This window comes from Eucyclogobius newberryi, unplaced genomic scaffold (assembly GCF_026437365.1).
Source record: "Eucyclogobius newberryi isolate DKJ021-1_F unplaced genomic scaffold, fEucNew1.0.hap1 SCAF_13, whole genome shotgun sequence".
In the NCBI taxonomy this organism is placed as follows: Eukaryota; Metazoa; Chordata; class Actinopteri; order Gobiiformes; family Gobiidae; genus Eucyclogobius; species Eucyclogobius newberryi.
Genome location: NW_027315757.1, coordinates 900817 through 916487, shown reverse-complemented (window position 1 = coordinate 916487; position 15671 = coordinate 900817). Strand labels below are relative to the sequence as shown.

Here is a 15671-nt window from a genome sequence, read left to right as displayed (position 1 = left end):
CCAAAACACCACAGTCAAACTCTTGCCACAATCTTGATGGACTGTGTTGAAGTAGGTCTGGTTACTTGTCTCTTTGCTGATCTTTGCACACACCACTGCTCTCACACACCTGCTCTCACGCACCTGCTCTCACGCACCTGCTCTCACACACCCCTGCTCTCACACACCTGCTCTCACACACCTGCTCTCACACACCTGCTCTCACACACCTTCACTGTGGGCGTGTTCAGGGTGTAATCTATGTTTACGTCATTGGACACTCAGGAGTGTTGTGGAAAAATATAATCTGGCCCTTTGCTTTTCAAATTCTATCTTAATTGGATTTATTTCTAACACGGTCAACAGCCGGACACGACTCCTCTTGGCCTGGACATGTCCATGTCCGGACGTCCTGGAGTGACTAGGACGTCCCACGTTCTGTTTCAAACTAGGACAAAGCCAGCAAGACGTGTGAATTGAATTAATGCAAATGTTCTGTACTGTCTCCTTCCTGAAACCACTGTTTCTTTTATGTCCCATTTGCTCCTTGGTTCCTTTGTACCTGAGAGACCAGTGACCGGGAACTTCTGTGTGTGGTCATGTGACCTTCTGTGATTTAAGGAAGTGGACAGACGTGGGACGGGAGGACTTGGGAAACACACATTTTGGGGAGCAGAAAAGAGACAGACGTGTGGACTCGGCCTTCCATGAGAATGAGTCCACACGAGTTTCTTTCTGGTTCAGCCACAAGTTTAAACAGTTTACTTTTGAAACGAGACAACTTGCTTCTTTGTCTTATCGAGAGATTTTTGCCACCACAGGAGGAACAGACAAGCTTTTCTTGTCAACTTGAATCTTTCAACCTAAAGAAAACCCTGCTCAAATGTAAGAGTCAATGTTTCAAGACACCTTTTGTGCTTTCTTTATCATTTGGCCATTTCCCCGCTTTTAGCCCGAATATTATTCTATTATTCCTATGTGTTTTGGCATAAAATACTCTGTTTCCATGAAATACATAGAAAATACCATATAGACACCACTTGTTTAGTCAAAATAAGTTTTTTTGTTTTGCATAAAATCCTTTTTTTTTCCTTTTATATTTAAACAGGTAAATCATTTCAAAAAATGCTGACAACGCCTGGTATTTTTACATAAAATATAATGCAATGTTTTTCAGGTTTTATTTTAAATACTCTTTTTAAAAAAAAAAAATATATATATATATATATATATATATATATATATATATATATATATATATATATATATATATATATATATATATATATATATATATATATATATATATATATATATATATATATATATATATATATATATATATATATATATATATATATATATATATATATATATATATATATATATATATATATATATATATATACATACAGGTAAATTGTGTTGAAAATTGCTTTCAGCATCTGGTATTTTTAAATACTTTTTTTCCAAGCTTCAGAATATATTTTTTGGCCTAAAAAACTCTCTCAAAATGTACAAAAGTAGCAGGAGAGCAATGTTTTGCTTAGTTTTTGCTTAATATACTCTTTTTTTTTTTTTTTTTTTTTTTTTTTTTTTTTTTTTTTTTTACACTCAATTGCTTCAAAAAATACTTTCCGCACCTGGTATTTTTTACATACTTTTAACAAGCTTCAAAATAGTTTTGGGGCATAAAATGCTCGCTCAAAATGTACAAAAGTAGCAGGACAACAAGTTTTTTGCTTAAAATACTCTCTCTCTATATATATATTTTTTTACACTCAATTGTTTCAAAAAATGCTTTCAGCATCTGGTATTTTTACATACTTTTTTCAACTTTCAAAATATTTCTTTTGCATAAAATACTCTCATATGTACAAAAGTAGCAGGAGAGCAATGTTTTGTTTGTTTTTTGCTTAAAATACTCTTGTTTCGAAAAATGCGTTCATCTCTTTGTATTTTTGCATAAAAAACTCTCTCAAATGTACAAAAGTAGCAGGACAACAAGGTTTAGTTTAGTTTTTTGCTTACAATACTCTTTTTCTTTTCTACTCAATTGTTTCAAAAAATGCTTTCAGCACCTGGTATTTTATACATATGTAATAACCTGATGTTTTAATTATCAGGATATTTAATTTTGCATTTCATTATACAATGCATAGGGCATTTGTAATATTTTTTGAAATATGCATTTTGCATTGGGTTAAAATGTTCATTCATTGTGTTTCAACTTAACAGTTTTTTCAAGTTATGTCTGCTTTTATTTTGGTTTTCTGCGCTCGTGTCTATCACGCATGAATGTGACGCAGAGCACGCGCAGAACAGGTGCACACAGAGAGACTCACAGAGAAGCCACGAGGAGCATGTAGTGATGAGCTGCGCTGCGCTGCTGAGGACTGTAACTCGCTTAAAAATGATTAAACTTGCTTAGAGCTGTGTGTCAATCGACCTGGTTAACTTCCCCTTGCGCCGGAGGACCGTGGAGGTCTTGTGTGTGTTCAAGGTGGTGAGTTTTGTACTATTTTGCCATGTATGTAGCTGACGGAGCTAAGCTAATGCTAAGCTAGGCTAAAGCTAAAGATGCTATCGCGTCTGTGCTGTTTATATCAGACCGTGACCACTGCAGATCTGCACTCACCTTCGTGAGGACGTCGAGGGAGTGGATTGCTGCGCCCATCTTTTCTCCTGGCTAGCTCGCCCATGGACTAAGACCAGTCGCTTTCATCAGTCGTAGTCTATCTCCATCCGAACCCTGCTCATAAATTGGAGTATCTAGCATTAAAGTGGGCAGTTGTCGACAAACTACATGATTACCTGTATGACACAAAGTTTGAAGTCCGAACAGACAACAATCCATTGACCTATGTGTTGATGTCGGCCAAATTGGATGCAACAGGTCACCGTTGGCTTGTGGCTTTGTCTACATATGATTTTAGTCTCAAGTACAGATCAGGAGTTCAAAACATTGACGCTGACGCTTTGTCGGGGCCCACATCCTGACCATAACCCTGAAAAACAATGGACAGACATCTCTGCAGATGGTGTCAGAGCAATGTGTCAAACATCAAATGCATCAAAGACAAATACTTTTCTTGTTTAATACAATATATTAATAAGTACTACGGTGTGTCTTTTTGTACATTAACACTTCTGGGAAGCCTGATTTAAATAGTTTTCTACAGTGAGGATCATACTTCTAACCTAGATGGTTTTATACATTGGAATGTCTCTTTTGACGCTTTAGTTAAATTTGAGTTTAAAGGGGTTCTATCGGAACGTATTATTACCTCTTTATTTTAAGCCGGTTGGTAAGAGGGTTACACATACTTTTAACAAGCTTCAAAATATTTTTGGGGCATAAAATACTCGCTCAAAATGTACAAAAGTAGCAGGACAGCAATGTTTTTCAGGGTTTCTTTTGGGCATAAATACTCGTTTTTTCATAAAACAGGTAAATTGTGTTGAAAATTGCTTTCAGCACCTGGTTTTTTTACAAGTTTCAGAATATATTTTTTGGGCATAAAATACTCTAAATGTACAAAAGTAGCAGGACAGCTCCCTCTGCTGTCCATATTCTAAATAACAGTTTGTACAAAAATGTGTCTGACCGTGGCCAATCCAGTTACATGTCTACCCGCAGACATTTTGAGTTATTCACAGATTCTGAAAGTGTGAATTCAAAGCTTTCCAATGATGTCTCACTCATGTAGATCTGATAATATTTGAGTAAGTTGTGGTCATTTGAATGTATACAACTCTCAAACCCATTCACTGAGAAAACGGCTTCCAAAGTTTCTCACCTGAGTGAGCCCAGAGTCACAGGGGGCGGGGCTCATTTGCATCTCATTGAGATAAGCCCTCCCCCTGTCACACTGACAGCCCCTCCCCCTACAGCTGTCACTCAAGACTCAAGAGGAGTGTTGTTATTGATGTGAACTGGACTTGAATCAGAATTAGAAGTTACTATATTAAAATGGAAATACTTGGATTACAAAAGGCCCTGAATAGAATCAAAGAATCAGAATGAGAATAGGGTTCATTGCATTTGTCGATAAACATAATTCACAGGTGATTCAGTGCAACACAAACAACAAAAGATAAGATAAGATAGCCTTTAATGTTACAACACAGTAGATACAGGGGGAAAGGACAGATAACTTATAGGAAGTTTAAAAAACACTCTTAATAGAAGAACTCTTATAAACAGATGCCAGGGCCAGGTATACAAACTGCAACGGGTCCATGGCTTTGAATATATGAGATAATAGATAATATATATGATATGTACACCACCAGAGTCCAATTACATCAGAGATCACATCCTCATCCTCTTCTTCGTCTGTGCACTCTTCTGTGCTGTGACTCTCGGCTCTTGGCATCAAAGCTGTAAACAAATAACAGGACATTTAAGAAATGGCTAACTATTTCACATAAAACACTCTTTTTTTTTTTAACACAACACAATGTGAGAGTTTCAATCTAAATACCTGAAGTGCTGATAACTCTTGATCTTTGGAAGCCGTCTGAAGAAGGGACTCAGATGCTTCTGCCAGTCCAAGTTCTTGACAAACACTTTGCCATCCGCCGTTCCAACAAGCTGTGGGATGATGAGGTGAGACTCAGGAGAGCTGTTTTCCACTCCCTGAAGACAAGGGCGACAATGTAAAAAAAAGAGAACAGAAGAAACATATCTTAAGCAGAGAGCAGCACTGAAGTTTTGCCAGGCTAATGTTTACACATTACAGTAGTCAAATAATATAAACTAACCTCAACGATGTCTTCCAAAGTGTCAACCCTGGTCTTCATGTATGCTCGCTTGATAATCTGATGATCTGTGCGTGGCCTGCAGCTTCTGATGTGTGGGAGAAGCTGTTTCCACAGTGATCTGAAGCTTGATGTACAAACTGCAGGCTCACCTGAAAAACAGATGTTGCTTATGGTTAATTATACTCTAATCATTAAAACACAAAAATCACCAAAATAATGTTTTACACTTACCACGCTCCTTAGCAGACTTCACGTAGAGACAGGTCATGTCAGTCAGGGTCTTTGCCAATTCTGAAAAGGGGGATAAAAGGATTAGGGTTAACAGTAATATGGGAATAACACGCTTCACAGATAACAGTTCACATTGTGACGTTAACGGTGTATTTAAGATGCAAAACGCGGAGATATTGGGACATCTGCCCTCGGCTAGCGATGCTAGTTAGCTCACTTGAGATAACACTGCTCGTAAAAGCAAAACACTTGCAGAACAGCACACCAAAACATAAACATACACTCGAGTTTAAAACCGGCGCACATTAAAGTGATTAAAAGCGGGTGTTTTAGTCGCAAAGCTTACCTGGTTCAGCCGTCCTGTTGTCTCTCCCAACACCGTGCACAGAGAGACACACAGGAAGCTGATAATGGCCAGGCAAGCGCGTGATTGGTTCGAGTGACGCAGTGCGTGCGTGACGTGCAACGTACGTAAGCCACGTGACCAGAAGTGGTATCGGGAGTTGTAGTTTTTTTCTCTTCCCTCGCCGAAAAATAACCCGATGACATAGCAAAGTTTAGCTTACAACTTAGCTCCGAATAGCTGCGTTTAGCTCCGGGCTGTGGGGGTAACAGCCGGTTTAGCACCATAAAACAGACACAAAACACGGCCCACACAACCCACGGGCCAACCCACGCCGAAAAATAACCCGATAACATGGTGATAACAGCAAGTAGTCACATTAAGCCCGTATTGCAGAGTGCACTGAAGCAACATGTTAGCTTAGCATTAGCTCCACCGGAGCAGACAAGTAAGATTCTAAAGTGATCACGAGACCGCCTTAAAACACAGCGTTAAAGCAATAATTTAGTAGTAAAGTAAAAGTGTACCTGAGTAAACAGTTCCGTTGCAATGTAGTCCAGGAAATGTAAGCTCTGAAGACTGTGCTCTGCAGACGGTCTGGAGTAATGAGAGGAAAACACGGAGCAGCAGCTGCCATGCGGATCACAGCTGATTGGTGGAAAATGTAAACAACACGTTGGCTAGAAAAAGGTGACGCCCCCCAGGAGAGCAGGAAAAAGACCCCAAAACTCCACATTTTTAACAGCTTAATGTATACGTTTAAGACAACCAATAGTGTTATCTGAAGCACACAGGGGCTTATTCATAACTTCAACTAGCACATTCTGCAAAAAAACGAAAATCACAAATTTGGGGAAAAAAAAGTAAAATGCTGTTTTTCTCAGTTTCACCGAGGCCGACATGGTCCGACAATTGCCGTGGCGAGTCACATATACTCAGACGTCGTCGGCAGGATTCGAACTGGCGCAGGGTTAAAGTTGTGGCACACCGTAAATTACTTTAGAGCAGGTGAGGAGCTCTGGTTTACATGAACAAATTGGTACCTATCAGATAGATAGGATTTAAACCAGCTGAGGGCGGGGCCTCTGAGGGCGGGGCCTCTGAGGGCGGGGCCTCCAACACCTACGTCACATTCTAACCTCTGCAGTAGAATGTTGTGGTCGATGGTCAAACGCTGCGCTGAGGTCCAACAGAACCAGGACTGAGACCAGTCCATCGTCAGCGGCTAATAACAAATCATTTGTGACTTTAACTAGTGCAGTTTCAGTGCTGTGGTGAGCTCTGAACCCTGCTGTGGTGGGCTCTGAACCCTGCTGTGGTGGGCTCTGAACCCTGCTGTGGTGGGCTCTGAACCCTGCTGTGGTGGGCTCTGGACCCTGCTGTGGTGGGCTCTGAACCCTGCTGTGGTGAGCTCTGAACCCTGCTGTGGTGGGCTCTGAACCCTGCTGTGGTGGGCTCTGGACCCTGCTGTGGTGGGCTCTGAACCCTGCTGTGGTGAGCTCTGAACCCTGCTGTGGTGGGCTCTGATCCCTGCTGTGGTGAGCTCTGAACCCTGTTGTGGTGGGCTCTGAACCCTGCTGTGGTGGGCTCTGAACCCTGCTGTGGTGAGCTCTGAACCCTGCTGTGGTGGGCTCTGAACCCTGCTGTGGTGGGCTCTGAACCCTGCTGTGGTGGGCTCTGAACCCTGCTGTGGTGGGCTCGGAACCCTGCTGTGGTGGGCTCGGAACCCTGACTGGAAAACTTTCAAATAAGTTATTGTCCTGCAGGTGGCGACAAAGCTTTGTCCAGGATTTTAGAGACAAAGGGCAGATTATAAATAGGTCTGTAGTTTAACAATAGGTCAGGATCTAGATGAGTCTTTTTCAGAAGAGGTTTAATGACTGCATGTTTGAAGGACGTGGAACATAAGCACTTTCTACTGAAGTATTTATTATATTCAGAATAGGGTCTATATTAGGGGGAGAATGTCTTTGAGGAGCTTGGAATGGGGTCTAGGACACAAGTGGAGCTTTTAGAGGACATAAGGGCTGAAGTTCTCTCTCTTAATCAACAGCTTTGAACCTTTCTAACTTTACAGCTGGATTTATATGGGACGTTAGATTTACAGCTTGGGCTAGTTCAGGACTTTTTTGATCGGGACGCCGAAAATCAAATTTTGTGCAAAATTATTTTTTTCTTCCAAAAAGTAAAATTTCCACGGACCATGTACAATTTCATTTCACTCTGTAAGGTAAGTATGAAATGGAAATGTCAGAGATTGAGATTTTCCCGTTGGAGGTTTATGCAAAATTTCAAACATTTTCAACAACGTTACATTTTTACAATTTGATTTCACTCTGTAGGGGGTGCTATCATGGCCCTTTTCTTAACTATGAGCAGGTCCAGGCTTGAAAGTCTATGAACCAATTTAAATTTGGGCAAAATCGGACTTGGGATGAGCAAATGGGAGCAATTTTGTTAATGATAATTTGTCTTTGTCGGACAAATTTGCACCTGCGCCGCACAAATACCGTACATTGTATAATTGAAATTTGGATACCTTTTGATGCCACACTCCTGAAGATGATTTCCCCCAAATTTGAGCTTGATCAGGCAATCGCCCAAAGAAGAGTTTGTTAAAGTGTGAAGCGTAAACATTTGGACATTTCAGAGATTTTGTACAAGGGCTATTAAGCCATTAACTTTCGACATTAAAGTCATAATCGTATGAGATGAAAGTCAAAGTCAAAAAGTTGTAATTTAACAAGAATAAAGTCATGAATTTATGAGAACAAAGTTGTGGTTTAGGGGCCGGTTTAGGGGCTCTGAATGTTCTGATTCAAAGTGACATGAGCAGTTCACTTTCAGCACGCCAGGACGCAAATGAACGGGCTTGGATGAGTTGACAGTTTAGAACTACACAAAAGCCTGCAATAGATGTTAAAGTGTTTCCTGGCCTTTAAAACAATGCCTTACGTGTGTGCTGATTACAAGACAAGACACTGCAGTTTATCAGCGCCAGGACAGGAGGAGACGCCTCTGTGTTATATTCACACATGTTCTGCTCCTCTAAGTTGTTTTTCTACCTGGGCACTTTGCGCACAATCACAATTCTTACTCATGGTGTGCACTTACGTTTTATGCACCGATTCTAACCTTTTTGTCGTCCCTTGGACAAACTCAGTAAAAACACACGGAACACAAAACAGCTGTTTGCTGTCTGCGCTTCCTCTCAGATCCTCCTGTCTAACGCTTGGATCGTGTTTGGCACAGCCAAAAAGCGATATGTTTTACGCACACGCCATCATCCATACAACTCATTCCACCTCCTATAGCCGAGTAACACAAGTACAACCTGATATACCCATGTAGCCCAGGCTGATGACTACAATGAGAGGATACTATAAAGCTCCAACAACACAAGTGCACCCAACACCGGAGTACGTCATTTTACACATCAATCCTTGTTAACTGTGAGGCACTGCAGCTCCACCAGCCGTAGTGCTCTGATATAAAACCTATGCAACAAAAAACTTATATGAACAGTGACTTTGTACAAAGTTTAGGAGGTTGAAGAGGCAGATGTCGAGGGAGCAGATTATTGGTGAAAATGGTCCGAGACTCCCTCGTCTTCTGTGGCTCTGAGTGCGGTCAGTGTCCTACCCAGTGTCCAGGACCTGAGCCATGCGCAGGCCATTAACCAGAAGGACATGGGGACACTGCACCTGGGAAATGATTGTATGTGATGTCTGAAAGGCCAGCATTATAAAGATCAACATCTATTGTGGGCTTTGTGTAAACTTTTAACCAATCCAAGTCCATTTGCGTCCTGGCCGTGGTGCTGAAAGTGAAAGTAAACTTTAATGTCGAAATGTAATTACTTTATTCTCTTAGTGCCCCTTTTTTTGTTTTGGATTTGCCCTTATACTTTGTTGTAATTTTGCGACTTTCACAGTACGATAACATTGGATGTTTCTCTTATTGCTACGGCTACACAGTAAAAAATATGGCATGGGTCCAATTGGCTTTTTTGATTGGGACGCCAACATTGAATTTTGGGCAAAATCTTGAAAATTTTTGTAAAAAAATATATATACATTTAAATGTCACGCTAGGACGCGGGGACGCTATCGCACACATTTAGAATTTTTCACAATACACAAGTCCGAGCTTGAAAGTTGATAACTGATTCAAATTTGGTCCAAATTGCACTCGTTTTGCGCAAATGGGAGCAATTTTTTAATTAGCAAAATTTCAAAATGTGGTGTAGAGCATGTAAGCTGTGAGTCCAGACTACTGCAGAGTGATATTGCCTTTAAACACCTCTCTCATTACTTCTCACACAGAGTTCAGTTTCCTGAGGCTTTGGATGCAACGCAAACTACAAAAATGGGACTCTTCACATTCTGTGTTGTTGCTATTGCCTTCACAGGTAGGAAAAAGTACATTTAACTTTAGTTTTCCACCAACACGTAATCACAACATTTAACCAAAGGTATATTAAAAACGAACAAGCAGTTTGTCTTTATATGTTAGAGGAAAAACATTTTTAACCTTGAGTTTATGAATACGATGTTGAGTTTATGAATACGATGTCACATGCCTGAATGTTTTTGTGCTTAATTATGATTCCAGGTTTAGTGTCAGGAGGTGGTGTGTTGCCTGATTCTGTGGAAGCAGCTGTTGGAGGCACAGTCATGTTCACCACATCAATTCCTCCAACACAAACACCTTTTTTTAGAATGGAATGGGATTTTGAATATATTGATATAGTCGACACAAAGCGTGATGGCATTTATCCAAAGTATAAAGACAGGGTCACTCTGTTCAACTCTACTGGATCTCTGGAGCTCAGGAACGTGACTTTTGATGACGCTGGACTGTACCAAGTGGCTATTGAACTAACACAATTATCTAAAAGAAAAGGGAAAACAAAACTGAAAGTTTATGGTAATTGTTTTATTATGATGTAAATGTATGCATGTAAAACTACACACATTTGAATCTCATATAAGCACCATATATGAAACATTACAATTGATTTGGATTCAAATGATTTTTTAATTAAATTTAATCTATTTTATTCTGTATATTCATATATATCTGTATATTATTCCTACACCATCTTCAGGTTAATGATGAGGTTAATGATAGTTTTATGAAAAATACAAACGTTATAGAACAGTAATCTATATAAAATCCTTAATCCCAAATCCACCTCCCTGGGGCCCTAATTTAGATGCTGAGCCCTGTAGGTTGGGAGTCACTGCTCAAGGTGAAAGTGGGTTGGCACAGGCTTATATGATCGCCATGGCATTCATTCTCTTATTGTATGTTGATTAAATGACTCTGTCTCTCCTCCCACAGAGCGAGTGTCTGATGCGAGAGTCACAGTCAGCAGCTCAGACTCGGTGGAGTTCATCAGTTCTGTGACTCTGTCGTGCTCTGCCTCTGGCCTCTCTCTGTCTTTCCTCTGGTTAAATGGCAGTGATGAAGTCACAGCCAGTGACAGAGTGAATCTCACTGATGGAGGCGCAACTCTCACTATAGCCACTGTGAGGCGCTCTGACCAGGGACCATTCAGATGTAAAGTGTCTAATCCTGTCAGTAGCAGCACCAGTGATCCTGCAGAACTCTCCATCAGCTGTGAGTGAATGATGTCTACTGTTAATCACATTCACGACTCTCCACATTTAACTTTATTCAATGTTTTCTTCCTTCAGACGGACCTGATGATGTCATTTTGAAGACCTCTCCACAAATCGATGACTTTGAGGAAGGCTCAGACGTCCTTATGTCCTGCTCAGCTGACTCTAGACCTGCAGCTCAGTTTCAATGGCTTTTTAATGGAGAGCTGTTGTCTTTTACTGGAGCACAGTTAGAACTGATGAAGATCCAGATGAACCAGAGTGGAGACTACAGCTGTCAGGCTTTCAACAGCAAAACTCACAGATACACAACTTCTGAGCCTGGACTCATCTCTGTGTTGAGTAAGAGCAGTGTCTTTTATCCATAAGATTTGTCTGTTGAACGTATCTTCATAATTTGCCTTCATGCCATGTCCTTTAAAATGTCAAAAGACAAATATTTATTACGTTTGCAATATTTACTGTAACTAATCTAACATCTTCAGTGAGGAAATCTTTGTGATATTTAGTTTTTCTTCCACAGAGAGAATAATGAATATTTCTGTCGAGTCATCGTCCAATCAGCCGATGGAAGGCTCCTCAGTGAATATAATCTGTGATGCCTCTGGCTCCATCTTCAGCAGAAAGTGGTTGAAGGAGCTAAAGACTTCTGAAAACATTGTATCTTATGAACAAAAACAAGTGTTGTCTTCTAACCCTTTAAGCGCCAAAGTCGCAGAAATGCGACTTTACCGTACAAGGAAATTTATGAAATAATAGTAGAAAATGAATCACTTCAGTCATTGGTCGGTTCGGTGCAACTTCCCTTTATTAGCCAGGTATGATCCAGGGCAGATCCGGTAAGGAAAAAAATGGCTGGAGGAAGTACACGTGGCATGCAATTTACAGCAGATTCTGACTCTGAAGGGTATTATCTCCCCGAGAGTGACGATGGATTTCCAAGTGGAGATGAAGGGACTTCGAAACAACGGACAGGTGCAAAGGACAGACGGAGGCGAGGAACCAGTGGAACCAGTGGCTGCAGTAAAACTTGCCCGGTGGATGAGAGCTGGGACATGCTGAGAGAGGTCGAGGTATTTGAGGCATGGATCAAACCTTTTGAAGACCCAGTTGGCTACACAGGAGAGATGGATCTGACGGATGCTAATCCATTTGATATTCTGTCACTCTTTCTGACCGATCAGTTTTGGACTTTCATTACTGATGAGACAAATAGATATGCACATCAGTGTATGGCACCTATGATTCTGAAGCCACATTCAAGATTTCTTGAGTGGTATGATGTATCAGTCACCGAAATGAAAGCTTTCTTCGCTTTGCATCTCTCCATGGGCCTTGTTGAGAAACCTGAAATCGAGGATTACTGGGGAACATTTTGGCTTACACAAACGCCTGGATTTGGAAATGTAATGTCAAGAAACAGATTTGAAATCATTCTTTCGTTCTTTCATTTTGTCAACAATAATGATTACGGGCACGATAAACTGTTCAAAGTCCGCCCAATAATAGATTTGATTATTCCCAAATTTGCAGCAGTTTACAGTCCAATCAAGGAGCTTTCTTTAGATGAAATGACAATAGCTTTCAAGGGGAGATCTTCACTAAAATGTTACTCTCCGAATAAACCTGACAAATATGGCTATAGAGTGTATGCCCTGAGTGAAAGCTGTTCAGGGTATGTTTTGCGCTGGTCAATGCACACTGGACAGTACAAAAATAATGTCATGCTGTCATTTGGATATGTAAAAGTGCAGGGTACCTTGACCCTGGATGGACATCTTTTCTGTGATGGCTCTCTCCTTTCTTCACTGCTTTCTCCACAACCTGCCTGGCACCAATGATGGATGTATAAGTTGGAAAAATAAAAAAAATGAAAAAAATACATAATAAATACCGTGTTTGTCATCATTTGGTCAGAACTTGTAATCAGGGCCCGAGTTTGAAGATGTGAGCAAAAGGGGTGAAAATGGGTTAAAATGTGAAAAAACACCAAAATGAGCAAAATGAAATAATCCCCCATCATCAGTGCACTGTTTGCCCCCAGAGAAGCACTCCCCTGGGGCCTGGAGGTGAAAAGACTCCCTGGGCATAGTACCATATACCTGGGCTGGACGTTTTTCCCAGGCTGAATCACGCTGCCCCCGCGAAATGTGTCACGCTGCTCACAGGCGAAAAGTGCCAAACGGTAACGGTAGGGGCCGGCCGGGAGGTTTCTGAGAATGACGTTTTTGGCGATTGAAATTGGTACAAATCCTGGTTCTGCGTGTACCGGACAAGGAGCTTGTTTGACAGGCACACAAGAACCGCAATCGTAGGGCCCCGTTCTGGTTTTTTCCAGCTTCCAGGGCTCCTTCACAGCTGGACAATCCAGGCTGTGATCCGCCTTGAACAGAGTGGCCATTTCCCGGCTTCAGATGCGGCAGGGTTCGGTTCAACTCCGGATCCTCTGGTGGAGCCAGGCTCCGTGGTTTTAGCCCGGCCCAGACCCGGCCGCAAATATTTTTTTCGTAGCTAACTTGGAACAGTGCAGATTTCTAAGCCAATCAGAAGGCGAGCAGCTTCTAGGTGGGCGTTGAAAGTGGGCGTTGACCTAAATCTGGTCTGCTCCCATTGGCGGCCCAGATCACATGTGAGGTTTACAATAGGGTTACAGGTTAGGTTTAGGGGTTAGGTTTAGGGTTAGGTTTAGGGGCTAGGGTTAGGGGTTAGGTTTAGGGGTTAAGTTTAGGGGTTAGGGTTATTTATTTTATGGTCAAACACTGGCTAGCATGTCCATATTCATTCTCTATTTAGTTCATTCACGTGTTCAGGTTCTGTGGCGCTGCAATCTCCTGGGAGGAGACCAGATTTGAACCCTTTAGGCGCCAGAGATTATGGATGAAATAAATGTAGAAATTAAAAACTTCCTGAGATACAGAGAACTGAAGCATAGAAACTCCACACTCCAATTGATTCTTGGATAAAAGGGCACCCAGCCGGTCTCGAACTCGCGTGAGGCGGAGCAGGGATCATCCACCCCGCACACGGCCAGACTCAGCCCGGCCAGGGAGCACCTTCTGCGGGTCGGGGGGTCCGGGGAGGACCCCCTGGAGCCTGGAGCCCCCACCGGTCTCGAACTCGGCTGCCAGAGGCAGTGCAGTGCCTCATGGATAAAAGGGCACCCAGCCGGTCTCGAACTCGCTTGAGGCGGAGCAGGGATCATCCACCCCGCACACGGCCACTCAGCCCGGGGAAGGTCCACTCTGGCCGGGCATGGCCTCCGCTGAGCACCCCCTGGAACCCCCGGAGCCCCTCCAGGGCCACCCCCCACTCCTCCAGACTCACCCCGGGGAAGGGACACTCTTGCTGGGCATGGCCCCCACTGAGCACCCCCTGGAGCCACTGGAGCCCCCGGAGGCCCTCCAGAGCCACCCCCCACTCTCCCCAGACTCACCCCGGGGAAGGGACACTCTGGCCGGGCATGGCCTCCGCTGAGCACCCCCTGGAGCCCCTGGAGCACCTCCAGAGCCACCCCCCCACTCCACCAGACTCAGCCCCGACCCGGGCACACTCTTCCCCGGGTCCTGGGCTCCGGGACTCCGGGGATGACCACCGGGGACCAGGCTCTCCCTCCGAACCCGGGGACCCACCCTTAAGCACCCCAACACGAGCTACACACCCTTGGTGCAGCCCCCTGGAAGTCCGTGCCCTTGGTACTCTGAGCCACTTTAAAAAATAAAATAGAACCAGGGCCCCAAGGCCCTGGCTCCCCTGTCCCCTGCACCACACTTGGAGACAGGGCCCTTGCCCTCCACTGGCTGCCCCCGCGCCCAATGTACTCCATAACCGAAGAAGAGAGGGGGACCCGGAGGCCGGCCTACTAGGGTAACAGGTTTAATTTAGAGCCGGGGCTCTGGACCACAAATGCCAACAACCCCGCAGTGCGCAGGAGCCTTCGAAGCTGGATAAAACCAGAACGGGGCCCTACGATGGCGGTGACCAGCCAGTTGATAGCAAAGTGAGCCCTGGACAGGAGCTGCATTTGACAAACTCAGAGACGAGGAAGGGACCGGAGTCGGACCAAATATATCATCTGGCGCTGTGTCCAGCGTAAGGGTGAGCCAGCGCAAATCAGGACCACAAATGCCAACAACCCCGCAGTGCGCAGGAGCCTTCGAAGCTGGATGAAACCAGAACGGGGCCCTACGATGGCGGTGACCAGCCACGGGTGACCCCAATTGATAGCAAAGTGAGCCCTGGACAGGCGCCGCATTTGACAAACTCAGAGACAAGGAAGGGACCGGAGTCACACGACAACACACACAGTGTAACACCCAACAACACACACAGTGTAACACACGACAACACACACAGTGTAACTCACGACAACACACACAGTGTAACACACGACAACACACACAGTGTAACACACGACAGCACACACAGTGTAACACACAACAGCACACACAGTGTAACACACAACAACACACACAGTGTAACACACGACAACACACACAGTGTAACACACGACAACACACAGTGTAACACACAAAAACACACAGTGTAACACACAAAAACACACACAGTGTAACACACGACAACACACACAGTGTAACACACGACAACACACAAAGTGTAACACACGACAACACACACAGTGTAACACACGACAACACACACAGTGTAACACACAAAAACACACACAGTGTAACACACGACAACACACACAGTGTAACACACAAAAA

The 15671-nt window shown here is 43.3% G+C and overlaps 1 protein-coding gene across 1 annotated transcript; it reads left to right on the top strand.

Moving 5' to 3' along the window:
• Positions 1 to 9658: 9658 nt before the first annotated feature.
• LOC140357787 (cell adhesion molecule CEACAM6-like) lies at positions 9659 to 13335 on the top strand. Its single transcript, XM_072442303.1, has 6 exons — positions 9659 to 9731; positions 9935 to 10249; positions 10667 to 10945; positions 11023 to 11289; positions 11471 to 11680; positions 13286 to 13335. The coding sequence occupies exons 1-6, from the start codon at positions 9689 to 9691 to the stop codon at positions 13333 to 13335; spliced, it is 1164 nt and encodes a 387-aa protein (XP_072298404.1). The 5' UTR covers positions 9659 to 9688.
• The last annotated feature ends 2336 nt before the right edge of the window (positions 13336 to 15671 follow it).